Genomic DNA, 23,718 nt, shown 5'->3' with positions numbered 1-23,718 from the left:
TGAATGCTGGCCTAGCCTGTAAATTACAGACCCTGTGGAAGAATAAAAAAGACCATAAACCATGTTTTAGAATTTACACCTTGGACTGTGACACCTGTATAACTGACAGGTTGTCAACTGCAGCCTGTGCAAGTGACTGCTCTATCGCTTGTGAAATGTCTGTTCTGAGAGTTAATATATTTAAAGGTATGGGTCTAAATGCAAGAACACTGAAAACATTCAGATATCAGACAAGAAATTTAAGCACACAAGTTTGTCTTTCTAGTGGCCAGTACCACAGCATCTAACTACACACTCTTTAATTCCACCACCTTATCCAGAAGACTATTCCAAATGTTTCTGACTGAATAAAGAAATGCTTCACTACGGTTGCTCCAAATTTACTTTTCAGTAAATACATTTATGCTCATTTTTACTACCCTGAATGGCATTCTTAATTTTCCATATTGATACCAGTTAATATTTTAGATATTTCAGCCCTCCCTCTTTAGGAACGATAGAACCTGAGTTTCTGTAATGTTTCCTGGTTCACTTCACATTGAGGATCAGGTGTTGAATTTCTCCACAATCTCTGATGTAGTTAGAATTATTTTGCCGTGTGGTGACTGGACACAAGAACAGAGGCTGAATTTAGAAACTTTGCTGTTGGAACATCTGGCATTTTCATTCTGGTCTTCCTGAACAAGAGGACAATCTGCATTTATATTATGCCTTTCGCAATCTCAGCAGGTCTCAATGTACTTCACAGCCAATGAATTATTGTTGAAATGTAATCATCATTCTTGTAAGGGAATAGGACAGCCAATTTGTGCATAGCACAGTCCCACAGGCAGCAAGGAAATAAATGACCAGGTTGGTTGTTTTAGTGATGTGGATTGAGGGATAATGTTGGCCAGGAGATCTCATATCTTTTATCATTGTGACAACACAGATAAGGCCTTGGTTTCACATCTCAACAGAAGTTTCGCATTCCCTCAGATAGTGAGATGGGATTAGGAATTGGGGACAGTGCTGTCTGTTTCTGCCAGCTTTCCATGAAGTGAATAACTGAGAGAGAGAAAAGGAGGAGTCTAGATAAAAAGAAAAGCAACAAGCAGCTGCTAGTCTCATTCAATGCTTCCATCAGACTTCTCCCTTGGGAAGAGACAAAAGGATTATAAAAAACTGAAGTTGAGCACTTCAGTAGCTGCAACTGACAAGACAAAAACGGCCAACTTGCAAGATCAAAGTTGAATTTATCAAAGCATCTTTACTCTAGGGTCTTAAATTGGAGACACGTTCAGCGGAAATGACTCGGAATTCTCTCTCTCACACAATTTGAATAATAATTACGATAGTACTGCAGTATAGTTTTTACTTGATGTAAGTCAAGGATTATGTAAAGCAAATGTAGATGATATATCAGACATCATTTATAGATAAATAGCAAAACAAATGGCAATGTGAAAGTAGGTAAGTAGAGATTATTTGAATAGTTTTCTTTGCAGTACAATGTTGTTACTAGTAAGAGTTTATTATTACATTTTCACCAGTTTCCATTGGGGAATATCCATTATACACGTGGGCACAGTGTGGCAGGTGGAAAGAGCCAGGCTGGGACCATTGGGAAAAAAAAATCAAGTCAACAATCTCCAACATAAAAAGGAGAGAAGAGGGAAAAAATATCTACTGAGCAGTCTCAAGTGACTCGTGCCTGCAAGAGAAATGGGAGGTGCATTAATATCCAAGGCTCCTTTCAATAGGGAAAATGAATAGGGAGTTCCGATGAAGAGTATAATGAGTATAATAAAATTGCAAATTGCTCATACCAACTGGGCAACATGGTGACACAGTGGTTAGCACTGCTGCCTCACAGCACCAGGGACCCAGGTTCAATTCCCGGCTTGGGTCACTCTCTGTGGAGTCTGCATGTTCTCCCTAGTGTCTGTGTAGGTTTCCTCCGGGTGCTCCGGTTTCTTCCCACAGTCTGAAAGACGTGCTGGTTAGGTGCATTGGCCATGCTAAATTCTCCCTCGGTGTACCCAAACAAGCGCCGGAGTGTGACAACTAGGGGATTTTCACAGTAACTTCATTGCAGTGTTAATGTTAGCCTACTTATGACACTAATAAATACACTTTAAAAATTTTAGTTTTTCTCAGTACAGCAGAATGTAAAACGTTTAATTTGCCCTGGAGCCTGCTTCATCCAGCCAAACCAGGAATAAAATTTTTGATGACTTGACAAAGACCCTTGAAGAGCATTGCTCTCTCAAGCCATTGGTCATTGCGGAATGGTCCATGTTCCAGGAATCGAGCGAAAGGCAACTCAAAGGGCTGAATGGCCTCCTTCTGCACTGTAGGATTCTATGATTTCTATGATGAAAGCATTGCTCAGTTTGTTTCAACCTGAAAAAGGCTGGCACAACATTGAATGTTTCATGAGTCATTAGAAGATACTCTTCAAGATCATCTATTTTTTTTCAGTACCAATTGTACCAATTGTAATTATACATGTGGGCACAGTGTGGCAGGTGATAAGAGCCAGGCTGGGACCATCTGGAACAAAAACCCAGTCTGCAGGTGCAACAGGTGATCAAGAAGGTAAATGGGATGTTGGCCTATATCGCGAGGGGGATAGAATATAAAAGCAGAGATGTCTTGCTGCATCTGTACAGGGCATTGGTGAGGCCTCAGCTGGAATACTGTGTGCAGTATTGGTCCCCTTATTTGTGGAAGGATATATTGGCCTTGGAGGGAGTGCAGGGAAGGTTCACCAGGTTGATACCAGAGATGAGGGGTGTTGATTATGAGGAGAGACTGAGCAGATTGGGTTTGTATTCGTTGGAATTTAGAAGGCTGAGGGGGAACCTTATAGAGACCTATAAGATAATGAAGGGGCTGGATAGGGTAGAGGTGGAGAGATTCTTTCCACTTAGAAAGGAAACTAGAACTAGAGGGCACAGCCTCAAAATAAAGGGGGGTCAGTTTAGGACAGAGTTGAGGAGGAACTTCTTCTCTCAGAGGGTGGTGAATCTCTGGAATTCTCTGCCCACTGAAGTGGTGGAGGCTACCTCGTTGAATATGTTTAAATCGCGGATAGATGGATTCCTGATCGGTAAGGGAATTAGGGGTTATAGGGATCAGGCGGGTAAGTGGAACTGATCCACTTCAGATCAGCCATGATCTTATTGAATGGCGGGGCAGGCTCGAGGGGCTAGATGGCCTACTCCTGCTCCTATTTCTTATGTTCTTATGTTTCTTATGTTCTAAGCTAATTGAATTCTAACTATACAGTATTGCTAATATGAGAGACGTAGATTGAGTGAGAAGTTGGGAATTTGGTTAAGTTGAGGATTAAGGACAGAGGGAGACATAAATGTTCTACAGTGCTGTTAGGGAGGGAGTTCCAGGATTTTCTCCCAGTGATAGTGAAGGAGCAGCGATATAGCCCCAAGTCAGCATGCTGAGTGGTGGGGAAAAGTGGAGAGAGTGGTATTCCCAGGATATCGCTTCTGTCTAACTTCCTGCCAGTGGGAGTTAGTGGGAAGGGAGGTACTGTCAAAGAAACCTCCTGTAGATGGTACATACCGCAGGCAGCTGGAGGGACTGGGTGTTTAATCCACTGGCAAAAGCACGATCGAGAAACCAGCTTTGTCCAGGATGTCTAAGCACTGAGATTTAAATGTATTTAAAAAGGGGTTTAAGGGGAAGTCTATAGTTAGACAGATTGATGAAAGACCAGTCTCCCCCTGGTTATAGAAACTGACAGCACATTCTACTCTTTTCTCCACAGCCAGTTTGGGGGCAGCAAACTCCCATGGTCAGCAATGTGATAGTGACCTCTGTTATAGCGATGTTGGTTGTGTGATAAACATTGGTCAGGACATCAGGACTGCCGTGGGTGAAGGAGAAGGTCCAGCACCTTCTCAGGTGATCCTCACCACCACTGGCCAGAGCTCACGCTGAATGTGAAAGTTAGTGTGTCTGTTCACCTTGTGAAGGATGACGGCAAAGAATACAATAACTTGGAGAGAGATCTGGGAGGATCCTGCTGCTGTACCGAGGGCCACACCGTCCGCTGGAAGAGGCAATAAAACAGGTTAGTTCTGAAGCCACATTACAGAGGAATTCCTTTTCACGTATGGAGGTTACATTACAGTCGCACAGAACTCCGGTTAGACCCCAATCTATAATACTGCTTTTAATCTCGGCACTCTATCTGCGGAAGGATAGATAGACCTTGGAGGGGGTGTAACAGATTCTTCAGAACGTTACCAGAATTAAAAGAGTTAGAATCATAGAATCCCCACAGAAGGCCATTCAGCCCATCAGGCCTGCACCAACTCTCTGACAGAGCCACTTACCCAGGTCCTTTGCCCTGCCCTATCCTCGTAACCCTACACTGAGCCCCTCTCCACACCGAGCACCCCTTTCCCCCACCACAACGAGCACCTCCCCAACACACTGAGCACCCCTTGCCCCACACCAAACCAGGCACCCCCCAAACTGAGCACCTTTCCCCCCACACCGAGCGCCACCCCCACACACCAAACCAAGCACCCCCAAACTGAGCACCCCCTCCCCCCACACCGAGCGCCCCTCCCATACACTGAGCACCCCCACACCGAGCGCCACCCCCACACACCAAACTGAGCACCCCCAAACTGAGCACCCCCTCCCCCCACACTGAGCGCCCCTCCCACACACTGAGCATCCCCTTGCCCCACACCAAACCAAGCACCCCCCAAACTGAGCACCCCTTTCCCCCCACACTGAGCCCCCCCACACCGAGCCCCCCCCACACCAAACTGAGCGCCCCCTCCCCCCACACCCCAGCCCTTCATCACCCTCACTCCACACCACACTACCCCATGCTCCTCGCCTCACTATTCTACACAAAGCTCAGCATTTCACTGCAAACTCGACAGAAGATTCTTCACCAGCTCAGACACATTTTACTTTAAACTGAGCCTCAAACTCCACCAGGCCCCTGTGGATAGTTTAAGTGGGAGAAATCAGGCTTGGTACCTGCAGCGTGAATAACCAGGCCGAGTGTTGCAGTGAGGCTGGATCCAGCACCCGGGCCTGTCCTGGGCTCTGTGTGGAAACATAAAATATTATGTTAGTGATGAATAAATATATATCTCATCATGTCAGAGGCCCGTCTGCCCTGTCCAGCCAGTGATAAAGATCCCATGGTGTGATTTCAAAAAGGGGTTTTCCATTATATTCTGGCTAACGTCTATACCTCGATCATCTGTACTAAAAATAGATGACTGGTCATTATCACATTAGAATGGTTACAGCAAAGATATCCTGGTGCTCCAGAGCTAACCGTGTCCCGTAGCCAAGCTGTTCAAGTATAGCGACAACACTGACACCTACTCCAGAACCTGGCTCTGTCCTCCACAAGAAAATCCAATCCAGCCAACTCCTGCCCCATCAGCCTTCTCTCAATTAAAGTCACAGAGGATGTCTTCAAATGTGCTGTCAAAAGGCTCATTGAGTTGCAGTTTGGGTTCTGTCAGGACCATCCAGAGCTCATTACAACCAAGACAAAGCAGCTGAACTCCAGAGTGAGGTGAGAGTGACAGTCCTGGACATCAAGGTAGCATTCGACCGAGTGTGGCATCAAGAAGTCCTTGCAAAGCTGGAGTCAATGGGAATCGGGGGAAACTCTCTGCTGGTTGGGCTCATACTCAGCACAAAGGAAGATGGTTGTGGTGGTTGCAGGTCAATCATCTCCGCTCCAAGACATCTCTGCAGGAGTTCCTCAGGATTCGTGTCCTAGGTCCAACCATCTTCAGCTGCTTCATCAATGACCTTCCCTCCATCATAAGGTCAGAAGTGGGATGTTTGCTGATGACTGCTCAATGTTCAGGATCATTCACAACTCCTCACCATCAATATTCCCCATTTTTATTTTGTCTATCTCACGATTTTGAATACCTCTATAAATCTCCTTTCAACCTTCTCTTATCTCAGGAGAACTACAGAGATACAAGGCATCAGATTTTCTCCACCTTCTGAAAGACAATTAGGGGTGGGCAATAAATTGCCAATGATGCCCTTATCAACAGGAAAGACTGGAAAGGGTAACTGGGTATAAATTGGCTGCCATGTTTCTTACATTACAAAGTGACGACAAAAGTGAAACACTTAGGGACATCCTGAGGCTGCGATATAAAGGTAAGTTTCTGCATCAAACCCCTGGAGTAGATGTACCTGTGCTGGTGCTTGCTACAGGTTGAGTGATTGACGCAGGGTGCTGTGAGGAGTTGGACTGTTGACCATCTGAAGTAGGTTGGTCTGGATTTCGGGACTCGTCTACAAAGACAGAAGAGGAACAAGTGTTAGTGTGCTGGCTGCAGAATAAGCTGACAAACAGGCTCACATTGCCACAGTATATATTATGTTGGTGTGCCAGACTACGGCTGAGGCAGTTACTATGTGTGTAGAATGAATGACAGCTGGAAAATGGCCCTACCCTTGGACTTCACTGACACTTTCAGCCAAGCCTCAGACCATGTTCCAGGGTGTACCATGCTCCGGCATGTATCATGTTCCAGGGTGTACCATGCTCCCGGCATGTATCATGTTCCAGGGTGTACCATGCTCCCGGCGTGTATCATGTCCCAGTGTGTACCATGCTCCAGCGTGTACCGTGCTCCAGCCGTGTACCATGCTCCTGGCGTGTACCATGCTCCCGGCATGTACCATGCTCCCAGCATGTATCATGTCCCAGCGTGTACCATGCTCCAGCGTGTACCATGCTCCTGGCGTGTATCATGTCCCAGCGTGTACCATGCTCCTGGCGTGTACCATGCTCCAGCGTGTACCATGCTCCAGCGTGTACCATGCTCCAGCGTGTACCATGCTCCTGGCGTGTACCATGCTCCCGGCGTGTATCATGTCCCAGCGTGTACCATGCTCCCGGCGTGTATCATGTCCCAGCGTGTACCATGCTCCAGCGTGTATCATGTCCCAGCGTGTATCATGTCCCAGCGTGTACCATGCTCCAGCGTGTACCATGCTCCAGCGTGTACCATGCTCCAGCGTGTACCATGCTCCAGCGTGTACCATGCTCCTGGCGTGTACCATGCTCCAGCGTGTACCATGCTCCAGCGTGTACCATGCTCCCGGCGTGTACCATGCTCCAGCGTGTACCATGCTCCAGCGTGTACCATGCTCCAGCGTGTACCATGCTCCTGCGTGTACCATGCTCCAGCGTGTACCATGCTCCAGCGTGTACCATGCTCCAGCGTGTACCATGCTCCAGCGTGTACCATGCTCCAGCGTGTACCATGCTCCCGGCGTGTACCATGTCCCAGCGTGCATCATCCTCCAGCGTGTACCATGCTCCAGCGTGTACCATGCTCCTGGCGTGTACCATGTCCCAGCGTGCATCATCCTCCAGCGTGTACCATGCTCCTGGCGTGTATCATGTCCCAGCGTGCATCATCCTCCAGCGTGTACCATGCTCCAGCGTGTACCATGCTCCCGGCGTGTACCATGCTCCAGCGTGTACCATGCTCCCGGCGTGTACCATGCTCCAGCGTGTACCATGCTCCAGCGTGTACCATGTCCCAGCGTGTACCATGTCCCAGCGTGTGCCATGTCCCAGCGTGTACCATGCTCCAGCGTGTACCATGCTCCAGCGTGTACCATTCTCCAGCGTGTACCATGCTCCAGCGTGTACCATACTCCAGCGTGTACCATGCTCCAGCGTGTACCATGTCCCAGCGTGTACCATGCTCCCGGCGTGTACCATGTCCCAGCGTGTAGCATGCTCCAGCGTGTACCATGCTCCAGCGTGTACCATGCTCCAGCGTGTACCATGCTCCAGCGTGTACCATGCTCCCGGCGTGTACCATGCTCCAGCGTGTACCATGCTCCGGCATGTACCATAGGGACCTCCAAGCCCTCCCGCCACTTTTGGCTCCTTGTTTGTGACCCACTGCCAGAAATTATTTGATTTGATTTATTGTCAAATGTGTTCCTATACAGTGAAAAGTATTGTTTCTTGCACACTGTACAGACAAAGCATATTGTTCATAGAGAAAGAAAGGAGAGAGTGCAGAATGTAGTGTTACAGTCATAGCCAGAGCATAGGGAAAGATGAACTTAATGCGAGGTAGGTCCATTCAAAAGTCTGACAGCAGCAGGGAAGAAGCTGTTCTTGAGTCGGTTGGTACGTGACCTCAGAGAGAATGTCTGGGGTGCGTGGGGTCCTTAAGTTTTGTAATTTCAGCGGCAAAACCCATTGAAACAGGAGGATCTCTGTTTCTATGACAATCTCTATTTCTTAGAGATAGGATGTATGCGCATTTAGAAAGGAATAAACTCATTAACGATAGTCAGCATGGTTTTGTGAGAGGGAGGTCATGCCTCACTAACCTGGTGGTGTTTTTTGAAGAAGTGACTAGAATGGTTGACGAAGGAAGGGCCGTGGATGTTGTCTATATGGACTTTAGTAAAGCGTTTGACAAAGTCCCTCATGGTAGGCTAGTGAAAAAGGTTGGATCTCATGGGATAAAGGGGGAGGTGGCTAGATGGGTGGAGAACTGGCTTGGTCATAGAAGACAGAGGGTGGTAGTGGAAGGGTCTTTTTCCGGCTGGAGGCCTGTGACTAGTGGTGTACCGCAGGGCTCTGTATTGGGACCTCTGCTGTTTGTGATTTATATAAATGATCTGGAAGAAGGAGTAACTGGGGTGATCAGTAAGTTTGCGGACGACACAAAACTGGCAGGACTTGCAGATAGTGAGGAACATTGTCAGAGGCTACAGAAGGATATAGATAGGCTGGAAATTTGGGCAAGGAAATGGCAGATGGAGTTCAATCCTGATAAATGCGAAGTGATGCATTTTGGTGGGAATAATGTAGGGAGGAGCTACACGATAAATGGAAGAACCATAAAGGGTGTAGAGACGCAGAGGGACCTGGGTGTGCAAGTCCACAGATCTTTGAAGGTGACGTCACAGGTGGAGAAGGTGGTGAAGAAGGCATATGGCATGCTTGCCTTTATAGGACGGGGCATAGAGTATAAAAGTTGGGGTCTGATGTTGCAGATGTATAGAACGTTGGTTCGGCCGCATTTGGAATACTGCGTCCAGTTCTGGTCGCCACACTACCAGAAGGACGTGGAGGCTTTGGAGAGAGTACAGAGGAGGTTTACCAGGATGTTGCCTGGTATGGAGGGGCTTGGTTATGAGGAGAGATTGGGGAAACTGGGGTTGTTCTCCTTGGAAAGACGGAGGATGAGGGGAGACTTAATAGAGGTGTATAAAATTATGAAAGGCATAGATAGGGTGAACGGTGGGGAGCTTTTCCCAGGGTCGGTGGTGACGTTCACGAGGGGTCATAGGTTCAAGGTGAAGGGGGGGAGGTTTAACACAGATATCAGAAGGACATATTTTACACAGAGGGTGGTGGGGGCCTGGAATGTGTTGCCGGGCAAGGTGGTGGAGGCGGACACACTGGGAACGTTTAAGACTTATCTAGACAGCTATATGAACGGAGTGGGAATGGAGGGATACAAAAGAGTGGTCTAGTTTGGACCAGGGAGCGGCGCGGGCTAATTGTTCTTTGTTTCTCGTTTCAAGGCTTCATTCTAGGATCAACTTGCTGGTGCCAGTACAGAGCGAGACTGTGGATAGTTGGGAACCTGTCTCGGGGGCAGGGAATTCATATGGTGTTCGTGGAAGTGGAAATGAATAGGGTTGGGAAGCATTTTCCGATCAGGGCCAGTGTGATCTCCTGGACTCGTTTTGATCGCCTCAGGGGGTCGGAGAGGAATTTCCCAGATTTCTTTCCCCATATTGGCCCTGGGGTTTTCACTCTGGGTTTTCGCCTCTCCCTGGAGATCACATGGTCTGGAATGGGGGGGTGGGGGTGAGCTAATAGGTTGTAATGAACAAAGCATCGTAGCTGTGAGGGACAGCTCGGTGGATAAGATATTAGTATGTAGATAGGCTGAAAAATTGGGCGGGGATCCTGGATTCAGGATTCAATCCTGGACCGGGGAGCGGCGTGGGCTTGGAGGGCCGAAGGGCCTGTTCCTGTGCTGTATTGTTCTTTGTTCTTTGTTTGTTCTTTGAGGATTCCACTGAAGGTCCACAGGGTTGTTGTGGGAGATTTTAAATTCCCCTTTATTGACTGGGACTCACTTAGTGCTCGGGATGGGGCAGAGTTTGTAAGGAGCATCCAGGAGGGCTTCGTGAAGCAGTATGTAGATAGTGCAACTAGGGAAGGGGCCGTACTGGACCTGGTATTGGGAATGAGCCCGGCCAGGTGGTCGATGTTTCAGTAGGGGAGCAGTTCGGGAACAGTGACCACAATTCAGTAAGCTTTAAGGTAGTGATGGATAAAGATAAGTGTAGTCCTCAAGTTAAGATGCTAAACTGGGGGAAGGCTAATTACAACAACATTATCATAGAAATCATAGAAACCCTACAGTACAGAAAAAGGCCATTCGGCCCATCGAGTCTGCACCGATCACAATCCCACCCAGGCCCTACCCCCACATCCCTCCATATTTACCCACTAGGCAGGAAACTGAAAAATGTAGATTGGGGGCAGATGTTTGAGGGCAAATCAACATCTGGCATGTGGGAGGCTTTCAAGTGTAAGTTGATAGGGATTCAGGACCGGCACATTCCTGTGAGGATGAAGGATAAGTATGTCAAGTTTTAGGAACCTTGGATAACGAGAGATATTATGAGCCTAGTCAAAGAGAAAAAGGAAGCATTTGTCAAAGCTAGGAGGCTGGGAACACACGAAGCAAGTGTGGAATACAAGGAAAGCAGAAAGAAACTTAAGCAAGAAGTAAGGAAGGCTAAAAGGGGTCATGGAAAGTCATTGGCCAGCCGGATTAAGGAAAATCCAAAGGCTTTTTAGAGCAAGAGGGTAGCCAGGGAGAGGGTTGGCCCACTTAAGGACAGGGGAGGGAATCTATGCGTGGAGCCAGAGGAAATGGGCGAGGTATTAAATGAGTACTTTATGTCAGTATTCACCAAAGAGAAAGACTTGGTGGATGATGAGTCTGGGAAAGGATGTGTAGATAGTTTGAGTCATGCTGAGATCACAAAGGAGGAGGTATCGGGGTTCTTGAGAAATGTTAAAGTAGACAAGTCCCCAGGGCCTGTTGGGATATACCCCAGAATACTGAAAGACGCAAGGGAGGAAATTGCTGGGGTCTTGAGAGAAATCTTTGTATCCTCACTGGCTACAGGGCAGGTAGAAGTCTCACAACACCAGGTTAAAGTCCAACAGGTTTATTTGGTAGCACAAGCCAAGTGGACTTTAAAGTTGGACTTTAACCTGGTGTTGTGAGACTTCTTACTGTGTTTACCCCAGTCCAACGCCGGCATCTCCACATACAGGGCAGGTTCCAGAGGATTGGAGAATAGTAATCCCAGAAGCTGTAGTTTGGGACAGGCACCCAGCAATGGCCCTGCCTTCCCACATCACTCATGCTGCTCGGAATAGGCTGGTTGAAAGGGTGTCGAGGCTGTAATGTTTGTGACGGCTTGCCATGCACAGTCAGTCACAATGGGAAAGTGAGCAAACCTTCTCTGTCCAAACTACAGCATCCAGTGTATGGGGAAGCTTGCTAGCCTTACCTCTGCAAGCTTCTCAAAGCTGTTAAACCATTCTTCTGATCTGCTCCATTATTCTTCCACAGCTTTGACCCATCTTGCAGCTCCTTCTGTGGAAGAGCACCCTGAAAATCCATACAGGCTGCCCTCCACACTCACTTCCTCCAACCAGCAGCTGCAAAGGGCAGTCAGTGTTCTGGGACACATTCCAGCCCCGTGTAGCTCAAATCCATCCGACCAGTCCTTTCCTCACTGGCCAACAATAGCTGCTCCTTTAAAGAGGGGCTGCAGCCCTTGAGGGGTTGGCCAAACGCGGGTTCCTATCAGAGACGAGTGAAAAGGGTGAGGGGAGGTGCAGAGGAAGAGAGGGGCAGGAAGATCAGTGAGGGGACAGAGGTAGGGAGAGGAGGTAAGTAGGAGGGAGAGCAGAGATAGAGAAGGGGGAGTGGCGAGTAAACTTTGCACTGTCCCAGCTGGTAAAACATATGAGCAGCAAGATGTTTGTTCTTGTGGATCCCCCCGATTTAGTCAGGGTAACTGCCCCAGAATCACCCTATTATAGAAAGGATATTATTAAACTAGGAAGAGTGCAGAAGGGATTTACTAGGATGCTACCGGGACTTGATGGTTTGAGTTATAAGGAGAGGCTGGATAGACTGAGGCTTTTTTCTCTGGAGTGTAGGAGGCTGAGGGGTGATCTTATAGAGGTCTATAAAATAATGAGGGGCACAAATCAGCTAGATAGTCAATATCTTTTCCCAAAGGTAGGGGAGTCTAAAACTAGAGGGCATAGGTTTAAGGTGAGAGGGGAGAGATACAAAAGGGTCCGGAGGGGCAATTTTTTCACACAGAGGGTGGTGAGTGTCTGGAACAAGCTGCCAGAGGTAGTAGTAGAGGCAGGTACAATTTTGTCTTTTAAAAAGCATTTAGATAGTTACATGGGTAAGATAGGTATAGAGGGATATGGGCTCAACCCGGACAATTGGAACTAGCTAAGGGGTTTAAAAAAGGCATTGACAAGTTGGGCCGAAGGGCCTGTTTCCATGCTGTAAACTACTATGACTCTATGAATCCAGCTCTCCTCTAACCAGCTCAGCTCACTCTCAAGCTCCTTTCTGATTTCTTCATTTAGAGAAAAGAAAATCTTTCCAATCACTTCAAACCATATTGGCTGCTTAGAGGATGTGCCAAGTCTAACAGCAGTTGTCTTTTTGCTTTGGGCAAGAGCACTGTTTTTTGGGACATGGATGTCGTCTATATGGATTTCAGTTAGGCATTTGACAAAGTCCCTCATGGCAGGTTGGTTAAGAAGGTTAAGGCTCATGGGATACAAGGAGAGGTGGCTAGATGGGTAGAAAACTGGCTTGGCCACAGGAGACAGGGGGCAACAGTCGAAGGGTCTTTTTCCGGCTGGAGGTCTGTGACCAGTGGTGTTCCGCAGGGCTCCGTACTGGGACCTCTGCTATTTGTGATATATATAAATGATTTGGAAGAAAGTGTAACTGGTGTTTTCAGCAAGTTTGCGGATGACACGAAGATGGCTGGACTTGCGGATAGCGATGAACATTGTCGGACAATACAGCAGGATATAGATAGGCTGGAAAATTGGGCGGAGAAATGGCAGATGGAATTTAATCCAGATAAATGCGAAGTGATGCATTTTGGAAGAACTAATGTAGGGGGGAGTTATACAATAAATGGCAGAGCCATCAAGAATATAGAAACACAGAGGGACCTAGGTGTGCAAGTCCACAAATCCTTGAAGGTGGCAGCACAAGTGGAGAAGGTGGTGAAGAAGGCATATGGTATGCTTGCCTTTATAGGACGGGGTATAGAGTATAAAAGCTGGAGTCTGATGTTGCAGCTGTATAGAATGCTGGTTAGGCCACATTTGGAGTACTGCGTCCAATTCCGGTCGCCAGAAGGACATGGAGGCTTTAGACAGAGTGCAGAGAAGGTTTACCAGGATGTTGCCTGGTATGGAGGGTCTTAGTTATGAGGAGAGATTGGGTAAACTGGGCTTGTTCTCCCTGGAAAGACGGAGAATGAGGGGAGACCTAATAGAGGTGTACAAAATTATGAAGGGTATAGATAGGGTGAACAGTGGGAAGCTTTTTCCCAGGTCGGAGGTGACGGTCACGAGGGGTCACGGGCTCAAGGTGAGAGGGGCGAGGTATAACTCAGATATCAGAGGGACGTTTTTTACACAGAGAGTGGTGGAGGCCTGGAATGCGCTGCCAAGTAGGGTGGTGGAGGCAGGCACGCTGACATCGTTTAAGACTTACCTGGATAGTCACATGAGCAGTCTGGGAATGGAGGGATACAAACGAATGGTCTAGTTGGACCAATGAGCGGCACAGGCTTGGAGGGCCGAAGGGCCTGTTTCCTGTGCTGTACTGCTCTTTGTTCTATGGGACACTTTCGGAAGAAGAGGGAGGGTTTGCTTATCGGAACCAAAGCCCAGAGACAGAACAAAGAGAGTCTCTGTTCACTGGCGTGAACCTCCCTGTCACTCAATCTCAGATACCCCCCATCCACTGCCAAAAGCAGCAGCCAGTACAAAGAGCGCACTGTAAAGCTAGCAGGTCTGACTGCTCAGTGACCTGACAGTGCAGGAGGAAAAGACACAAACTACTGTGACATTGCCAGCTTCGAACCAAACCTCACCCACCGCACCTGGAACATTTCACCTATTTATACTCAGTGACACGGACAAGGCTGCCAGTTATCTCCCTCCCCGGGATGAAATAGGGATTTCAACATGCCAATCGGCCTGTGCTGCTGTTTAGCCACCGAACGGTGAATATCCCTCATCCCGTGTGCCAGCTGAGTTTCTGTCTCACTGACCTGACTAAGGGAGACAGAGCTGCTTTTTACTGGTTGAGGTTTGTTTTTTGGTGCCCAATGGTAAGTTGTTAAGAAGAACCTGGATTGAATCACACTTCAAAAAGGATGGTGTGAACCTGGGTTTCATCGAGAGCTCCAGCTCCACCAGAATTATACAACCCTACAGTATAAGAGGAGGCCATTCAGCCCATCGAGTCTGCACCAACCATAATCCCATCCAGGCCCGAGCCCCATAGCCCCAGGCATTTACCCCAGCTAGTCCCCCTTACACTAAGGGGCAATTTTAGCATGGCCAATCCACCTAACCTGCACATCTTTGAACTGTGGGAGGAAACCGGAGCACCTGGAGGAAACCCACACAGACACAGGGAGAATGTGCAAACTCCACACAGACAGGGAATCGAACCCGGGTCTCTGGCAGACAGCAGTGCTAACCACTGTGCCGCCCTACCCTCTCAAAGCTCTTTAGCTCTAATACCTTTGTGGAGGGTCCTTTTGAACTCAAAACTTGCAGGTCCCACCCACGGTGTGTGCTTGTTCAATACAGTTCTGTATGGCAGAGAGGAATAAAATCAAGAACTGAGTGCCTCACTCAGCCATTTTAGACAGTAGTTAAGAGTCAACCACATTGCTGTGGGTCTGGAGTCACACGTAGGCCAGACTGGGTAAGGATGGCAGATTTCTGTCCCTAAAGGACATTCGTGAACCTGATGGGTTTTTACATCTTGGGCTAGATGTTGAGGCCCATTACTGAGACTAGCTTTCAATTCCAGATTTAGAACATAGAACATAGAAAGCCACAGCACAAACAGGCCCTTCGGCCCACAAGTTGCGCTGATCATATCCCTACCTCTAGGCCTATCTATAGCCCTCAATCCCATTAAATCCCATGTACTCATCCAGAAGTCTCTTAAAAGACCCCAACGAGTTTGCCTCCACCACCACCGACGTCAGCCGATTCCACTCACCCACCACCCTCTGAGTGAAAAACTTACCCCTGACATCTCCTCTGTACCTACCCCCCAGCACCTTAAACCTGTGTCCTCTCGTAGCAACCATTTCAGCCCTTGGAAATAGCCTCTGAGAGTCTACCCTATCCAGACCTCTCAACATCTTGTAAACCTCTATCAGGTCACCTCTCATCCTTCGTCTCTCCAGGGAGAGGAGACCAAGCTCCCTCAACCTATCCTCATAAGGCATGCCCCCCAATCCAGGCAACATCCTTGTAAATCTCCTCTGCACCCTTTCAATGGCTTCAACATCTTTCCTGTAATGAGGTGACCAGAACTGCGCGCAGTACTCCAAGTGGGGTCTAACCAGGGTCCTATAAAGCTGCAGCATTATCTCCCGACTCCTAAACTCAATCCCTCGATTAATGAAGGCTAGTACGCCGTACGCCTTCTTGACCGCATCCTCCACCTGCGAGGCCGATTTAAGAGTCCTATGGACCCGGACCCCAAGGTCCTTCTGATCCTCTACACTGCTAAGAATGGTACCCTTCATATTATACTGCTGCTTCATCCCATTGGATCTGCCAAAATGGATCACTACACACTTATCCGGGTTGAAGTCCATCTGCCACTTCTCCGCCCAGTCTTGCATTCTATCCATGTCTCGCTGCAACTTCTGACATCCCTCCAAACTATCCACAACACCACCTACCTTGGTGTCGTCAGCAAACTTACCAACCCATCCCTCCACTTCCTCATCCAGGTCATTTATGAAAATGACAAACAGCAAGGGTCCCAGAACAGATCCCTGGGGCACTCCACTGGTCACTGACCTCCATGCAGAGAAAGACCCCTCCACAGCCACTCTCTGCCTTCTGCAGGCAAGCCAGTTCTGGATCCACAAGGCAACAGCCCCTTGGATCCCATGCCCTCTCACTTTCTCAAGAAGTCTTGCATGGGGGACCTTATCGAACGCCTTGCTGAAGTCCATATAGACCACATCCACCGCTCTTCCTTCGTCAATGTGCTTGGTCACATTTTCAAAGAACTCAACCAGGCTCGTAAGGCACGACCTGCCCTTGACAAAGCCGTGCTGACTACTTTTGATCATACTAAACTTCTCTAGATGATCATAAATCCTGTCTCTCAGGATCCTCTCCATCAACTTACCAACCACTGAGGTTAGACTCACCGGTCGGTAATTTCCCGGGCTGTCCCTGTTCCCTTTCTTGAATATAGGGACCACATCTGCAATCCTCCAATCCTCCGGAACCTCTCCCGTCTCCATCGACGATGCAAAGATCATCGCCAAAGGCTCCGCAATCTTCTCCCTCGCCTCCCACAGTAACCTGGGGTACATCCCATCCGGTCCCGGCGACTTACCAACCTTGATGCCATTCAATAGTTCCAACACATCCTCTTTCTTTATGTCCACATGCTCGATCCTTTCTGTCCACCGCAAACCAGCAGTACAACCACCCAGATCCCTTTCCACCGTGAATACCGAGGTAAAGTATTCATTAAGCACCTCCGCCATTTCTAACGGTTCCGCACAAACTTTTCCCCCTTCACCTTTTAAGGGTCCTATGCCTTCACATCTCATCCTTTTACTCTTGACATATTTGTAGAAAGCCTTGGGATTCTCATAGAAATCATAGAAACCCTACAGTGCAGAAGGAGGCCATTCGGCCCATCGAGTCTGCACCGACCACAATCCCACCCAGGCCCTACCCCCACATATTTACCCGCTAATCCCTCTAACCTACACATCCCAGGACTCTAAGGGGCAATTTTTAACCTGGCCAATCAACCTAACCCGCACATCTTTGGACTGTGGGAGGAAACCGGAGCACCCGGAGGAAACCCACGCAGACACGAGGAGAATGTGCAAACTCCACACAGACAGTGACCCGAGCCGGGAATCGAACCCGGGACCCTGGAGCTGTGAAGCAGCAGTGCTAACCACTATGCTACCGTGCCGCCCTTCTCCTTAATGTGTTGATTCTCCTTAATCTTACCCGCCAAGGTCTTCTCATGACCCCTTCTCGCTCTCCTAATTTCCTTCTTAAGCTCCTTCCTACATCCCGTATACTCCTCTAAATCCTTAACACCTCCTAGCTCTCTGAACCTTCTGTACGCCTCTCTTTTCTTATTCACCAGGTTCATCACAACCTTCGTGCACCACGGTTCCCGTACCCTACCAACACCCCCGTCTCATCGGAACGTTGTCATGCAGAGCTCCAGACAAACATTCCTTGAAAATCCTCCACTTTCCTTCGGTACTTTTCCCCAAGAATGCCTCCTTCCAATTTACCCGTCTAATTTCCTCCCTGATGACACTGTATTTCCCTTTACTCCAGAGAAACACTTTCCTAGCCTGCCTGATCCTATCTCTTTCCAATGCTATCGTGAAGGAGATAGAATTATGATCGCTATCCCCAAGATGCTCACCCACCGAGAGATCCTCCACCTGTCCAGGTTCATTAGCCAGCACCAGATCAAGTACAGCCTCTCCTCTAGTAGGCTTATCCACATACTGTGTCAGGAAACTCTCCTGGACACACCTAACAAACTCCTCTCCATCCAAACCCCTAGCCCTAGGGATATTCCAATCTATGTTTGGGAAATTAAAATCTCCCATCACGACAACTCTGTTATTCCTACATCTCTCCAGGATCTGTTTCCCCATCTGCTCCTCAACATCTCTGTTACTATTGGGCGGCCTATAGAAAACACCCAGCAAAGTTACCGACCCCTTCCTGTTCCTAACCTCCACCCACAGAGACTCCGTAGTCAATCCCTCAATTTATCAACTAATTGAATTCAAATTCCACCAGCTGCCATGGTGGGATTGGAACCTGTGTCCCCAGAGCATTAACCTGGGCCTCTGGATTACTAGTCCAGTGACATTACCATCTCCCCCTCTTCAGTGATTTTAAATCAGAAAACACACAAGTGGAGAACTGTAAAGCTATCTTCAGCTTTAAGAACTGGATTACCACTGGCTAAAATGATGAAGGGGATAGATAGAGTGAACGTTCAAAGACTATTTCCTCGGGTGGATGGAGCTATTACAAGGGGGCATAACTATAGGGTTCATGGTGGGAGATATAGGAAGGATGTCAGAGGTAGGTTCTTTACACAGAGAGTGGTTGGGGCGTGGAATGGACTGCCTGCAGTGATAGTGGAGTCAGACACTTTAGGAACATTTAAGCGGTTATTGGAAAGGCACATGGAGCACACCAGGATGATAGGGAGTGGGATAGCTTGATCTTGGTTTCAGATAAAGATCGGCACAACATCGTGGGCCGAAGGGCCTGTTCTGTGCTGTACTGTTCTATGTTCTATGTTACTTGCTGATTTTAGAGAGAGTTTCAGGGAGTTATTTTGATTTAACCACTAAAAGTTGCTGAAGAGCAGATCGTACTATTTCTCACACATTTTGAACAGATTGTAGGGTGAGGTATTCCTCTTTGAGTGGTTAAGTGTTAGCTCTCAGAGAGGGGATCAAGCTCCTCTTTATAACACTGGCAAATAGGAAGATGGTTGTGGAGAATCAGTCATTTCAGCTCCAGGACATCTCTGCAGGAGTCCCTCAGGGTAGTGTTTCAGGCCCAACAATCTTCAGCTGCCTCATCAATGACCTTCCCTCTGACATATTTGTGGAAGGATATATTGGCCTTGGAGGGAGTGCAGAGAAGGTTCACCAGGTTGATACCAGAGATGAGGGGTATTGATTATGAGGAGAGACTGAGCAGATTGGGTTTGTACTCGTTGGAATTTAGAAGGCTGATGGGGGATCTTATAGAGACCTATAAGATAATGAAGGGGCTGGATAGGGTAGAGGTGGAGTGATTCTTTCCACTTAGAAAGGAAGCTAGAACTAGAGGGCACAACCTCAAAATAAAGGGGGGTCAGTTTAGGACAGAGTTGAGGAGGAACTTCTTCTCTCAGAGGGTGGTGAATCTCTGGAATTCTCTGCCCACTGAAGTGGTGGAGGCTACCTCATTGAATATGTTTGAGTCACGGATAGATGGATTCTTGATCGGTAAGGGAATTAGGGGTTATAGGGATCAGGCGGGTAAGTGGAACTGATCCACTTCAGATCAGCCATGATCTTATTGAATGGCGGGGCAGGCTCGAGGGGCTAGATGGCCTACTCCTGCTCCTATTTCTTATGTTCTTATGTTCTTTATGGTCTCCATAATGAGGCTATCCAAAGACGATTGTTACTGAACATGCTTTGACTTTAAAAATAGCAATAGAAATTACAGTGTCGGTGGAACTGACTGCTAAAGAAACTTCACAACTTGGTGCAAGAATAAAGATCCACAAGTTGGGAACTGCCCATAAGTCAAACACATGTCACAGATGTGTGAAATAGGCCATTCAGCCAGTGAAAGGTGAAGCAAGGATAGTCCATAGAGGAAGAATCTGGATACCTTCATGAAGAACAAGTTGCATTCTACAAAAATAATTTGCAACATGGCAGAAAAAAATTACATGTGTGAAGAGAATGTCCAGAAATTTGTTGAAGACCTCCAACTGAACATCTTATCCATACAGGGTGAATCACATAGATTCTGGGTGGATTAGAATGAAGGTCGATAGTGGTGCTGCTATATCTTTATTTCTGAGACTACATAGCAGCAAAAGTTGAAGCATCTTTGTTTAAAGCCAGCTGATGTGATTTTAAGGACATACATGGAACAGATCGTGCTGTTAAAAGGTTACACCATAGTCGATGTAGAGTTGATTTGACAAACAGCGAAGTTGCCTCTCCATGTGGTCTGTGGTAATTTTCCAGCTCTATTTGGGAGGCAATGGTTGGAGAAGATAAAGCTTAACTGGACTTCTGTCAATAGATTGACCAATGTTAAACCAGACCTACAGCACCTTCTGGGTAAACACAAGAGTGTATTCAAAGAGATACTTGGCTTAATGAAGGGAGTTCAAGTGAAACTCAAGATAAAGCCTAATGGTCAACCAAAGAGTCTCAAAGCAAGAGCGGTGCCATATGAATCATAGAAACCCTACAGTGCAGAAAGAGGCCATTTGGCCGATCAAGTCTGCACCAACCACAATCCCACCCAGGCCCTACCCCCATATACCTACATATTTTACCTGCTAATTCCTCTAAGCTACGCATTCAGGCCACTAGGGGGCAATTTTTTAGCATGGCCAATCAACCTAACCCGCACATCTTTGGACTGTGGGAGGAAACCGGAGCACCCGGAGGAAACCCACGCAGACACGAGGAGAATGTGCAAATGCCACACAGAGTGACCCAAGCCTGGAATCGAACTCCAGGTCCCTGGAGCTGTGAAGCAGCTGTGCTAACCACTGTGCTACCGTGCCATCCTATGCTATTCCTCCCAAGGTCAAAGAAGAATTGGCATGATTTATTAACACTGGTGTGTTAGAGCCGGTTACAATGAGTGACTGGGCTACCCCCATTGTACCTGTCATCAAACCAGATATTTATTGACTACAACTCAGCCATCAACACTATTATTCCCATGAAACTCATCTCCAAACTCCGTGGCCTGGGCCTTGGCACCTCCCTCTGCGACTGGATCCTGAACTTCCTAACTCACAGATCACAATCAGTAAGGATAGGCAACAACACCTCCTCCACGATCATCCTGTACACCGGTGCCCCACAAGTCTGTGTTCTCAGCCCTCTACTATACTCCTTATACACCTATGATTGTGCGGCCAAATTCCCCTCCAATTCAATTTTCAAGTTTGCTGACGACACCACCATAGTGGGTCAGATCTCAAACAATGATGAGACAGAGTACAGGAATGAGATAGAGAATCTGGTGAACTGGTGCAGCAACAATAATCTTTTCCTCAATGTCAACAAAACGAAGGAGATTGTCATCAACTTCAGGAAGCGTAAAGGGGAACATGCCCCTGTCTACATCAATGGGGATGAAGTAGAAAGGGTCGAGGGTTTCAAGTTTTTAGGTGTCCAGATCACCAACAACCTGTCCTGGTACCCCCATGCCGACACTCGTTAGGAAAACAGACCAATGCCTCTACTTTCTTAGAAGACTAAGGAAATGTGGCATGTCAGCTACGACTCTCACCAACTTTTACAGATGCACCATAGAAAGCATTCTTTCTGGTTGTATCACAGCTTGGTATGGCTCCTGCTCTGCCCAAGACTGCAAAGAACTACAAAAGGTCGTGAATGTAGCCCAATCCATCACGCAAACCAGCCTCCCATCCATTGACTCTGTCTACACTTCCCGCTGCCTCGGCAAAGCAGCCAGCATAATTAAGGACCCCACGCACCCCGGACATTCTCTCTTCCGCCTTCTTCCTTCGGGAAAAAGATACAAAAGTCTGAGGTCACGTACCAACCAACTCAAGAACAGCTTCTTCCCTGCTGCTGTCAGACTTTTGAATGGACTTACCTTGCATTAAGTTGATCTTTCTCTATACCCTAGCTATGACTGTAACACTACATTCTGCACTCTCTCGTTTCCTTCTCTATGAACGGTATGCTTTGTCTGTATAGCGCGCAAGAAACAATACTTTTCACCGTATACTAATACACGTGACAATAATAAATCAAATCAATTCAAATCAAATCAAATCTGTCACACTTCAGATATCACACTGTGAAATACTAAATAATTTTAATTAGGACCCTGAAATGTGAAGTCAGTTATGACTCCCTCTGACGTCCACAGTTTATAAGTAACTGCACTTATCCAGATTTCCCTGTTTACAGAAAAGGACTTAAAGGAACTGACCAACTTTGCAACTAAACTGGCCCCAAGGAATGTCACAGGAAGGTCACTAGTTTTATCTGTACACAGGTTGGTGCCTCTCTGTGGTCCTTCCTCTTATGATTTAAAAGGAAATGGTTTCTTGAAAGTATGAGTAAACATTACAAAACAATGTAATTATTGTGTAAATAATTCTCTCAGGTTTGTGATAACAAAAATGACACTTAAGATCCTCCTCCCTTAAGGATTCTCGGTACTAATGCAATTAGTGCCCCTTTTCCCAGCAAATCAACACATTCTGATTCCTATCCTTACAACTCTTCTACTCCTCTGGCGTGTAGTTGTGTGTGTGTGTTTCTTTTGCTACAAGCTGAACTGCCTGATTAAGCAAATCAGCAGCGACAGTTGATTGTGACTGACATTAGCTTGTTTCTGTTAACACTTTTAACATGTATTTAATAGCAGGTAAAAATAATTTTCAGCTTAGTCAAAAACTGAAATGAGAGAATGTAGCTGCCAGATCTTTAGGTGTGATTTTCTATCACCAACATAGTGGGAGGGTGTTGGGACTGAAATGTGGTTTCATTGATTAAAGCAGTTGTTTTTAATCACACAAATCCTGCTGCTTTCAAAATTCCGGTTAACTATTTAAATATTAGTGAAGGGTTGTTTAATCTAACATATTTAAAAGATGCAGTCATCCTTAACCTTTAGTTTCAGTCCCAGTGCGAGAGACGAGATTGCATTTCTATGGAGTTCTGTTTCACCAGACAGTCCAGTCTGCATTAATATTTTAGTCTCATGAACAACTGGTACAAAACTGTATAAGTTTTGATGTTCACCTAGCATAGTTAGCAATAGGCAGCTAAGGAAATTTTAATTCAATTAATAAATAAATCTGAAATAATTGTTGTATGCACATATCTAGTTCAGTAACGTCCTTTTTTTTATTCAATTGTGGGATATGGGTGTCATTGGCTGGCCAGCATTTGTTGCCCATCCTTAGTTGCCCTTGAGAAGGTGGTGGTGAGCTCCTTCTTGAATTGCTGCAGTCCACATGCTATGGGTTGTCTCACAATGCCATTCAGGATTTTGACCCAGTGACTGCGAAGGAATGGCAATATATTTCCAAGTGGAGATCTGCCATCCTTACCAGGTTTGATCTACATGTGACTCGAGACCCACAGCAATGTAGTTGACTCTTAATTGTCCTCTGAAATGGTCTAATCAGCCACTCAGTTGCATCAGTAACAAAGTACTGTTGGTGTACCTACACCACATAATTGGCAGTTCAAGAAGGTGGTTCACCACCATCTCCTCAAGGGCAGTTAAGAATGGGCAATAAATGCTTACCTTGTCAGTGATATTCACGTCCCAAGAACAAATACAAAAATGTTAGTGGAGACTGAGACTACAGCATAAGTTTGAAGTCTATGGTTAGAGTAACAGCAAGTGTTGTCTTTATTTCGTGTCAAGGAGAGTATTATGAAACTTTTTATTTATCTATCTTCTGTAACTAAAACCAAAGCCTGACCCATGCTCTGTTAAGATTGTATATTCAGTTTGGTTTCAAAGAGAAGTTATAGATTCCAATAATCAGT

The 23,718-nt window shown here is 46.9% G+C and overlaps 1 protein-coding gene across 1 annotated transcript; it reads right to left on the bottom strand.

Moving 5' to 3' along the window:
• Positions 1-528: 528 nt before the first annotated feature.
• LOC144488192 (uncharacterized) lies at positions 529-11,729 on the bottom strand. Its single transcript, XM_078206219.1, has 5 exons — positions 11,602-11,729; positions 6,205-6,306; positions 5,008-5,076; positions 3,972-4,057; positions 529-605 (listed from the first exon to the last, which is right to left on the bottom strand). Exons 1-5 carry the CDS (start codon positions 11,712-11,714, stop codon positions 529-531), a joined length of 447 nt encoding a protein of 148 aa, XP_078062345.1. The 5' UTR covers positions 11,715-11,729.
• Positions 11,730-23,718: the final 11,989 nt, after the last annotated feature.

The sequence above is a fragment of the Mustelus asterias genome, unplaced genomic scaffold (assembly GCF_964213995.1).
Source record: "Mustelus asterias unplaced genomic scaffold, sMusAst1.hap1.1 HAP1_SCAFFOLD_1364, whole genome shotgun sequence".
Taxonomy (NCBI): domain Eukaryota; kingdom Metazoa; phylum Chordata; class Chondrichthyes; order Carcharhiniformes; family Triakidae; genus Mustelus; species Mustelus asterias.
The sequence above is the reverse complement of the archived record's forward strand: the minus strand, read 5'-3'. Positions and strand labels throughout refer to the sequence as shown.

Bases quoted from the DNA above. Each gene is read 5' to 3' on its own strand.
- LOC144488192 (XM_078206219.1), bottom strand. From the start codon at position 11,714: ATGGATTTTCAGGGTGCTCTTCCACAGAAGGAGCTGCAAGATGGGTCA. The intron at 6,307-11,601 runs GTAAGGCTAGCA...CTGTCTTTGTAG, and splicing joins GCTTTGAGAAGCTTGCAGAG to ACGAGTCCCGAAATCCAGAC. The intron at 606-3,971 runs GTGAACAGACAC...TCTTGTGTCCAG, and splicing joins TTGCCGTCATCCTTCACAAG to TCACCACACGGCAAAATAAT.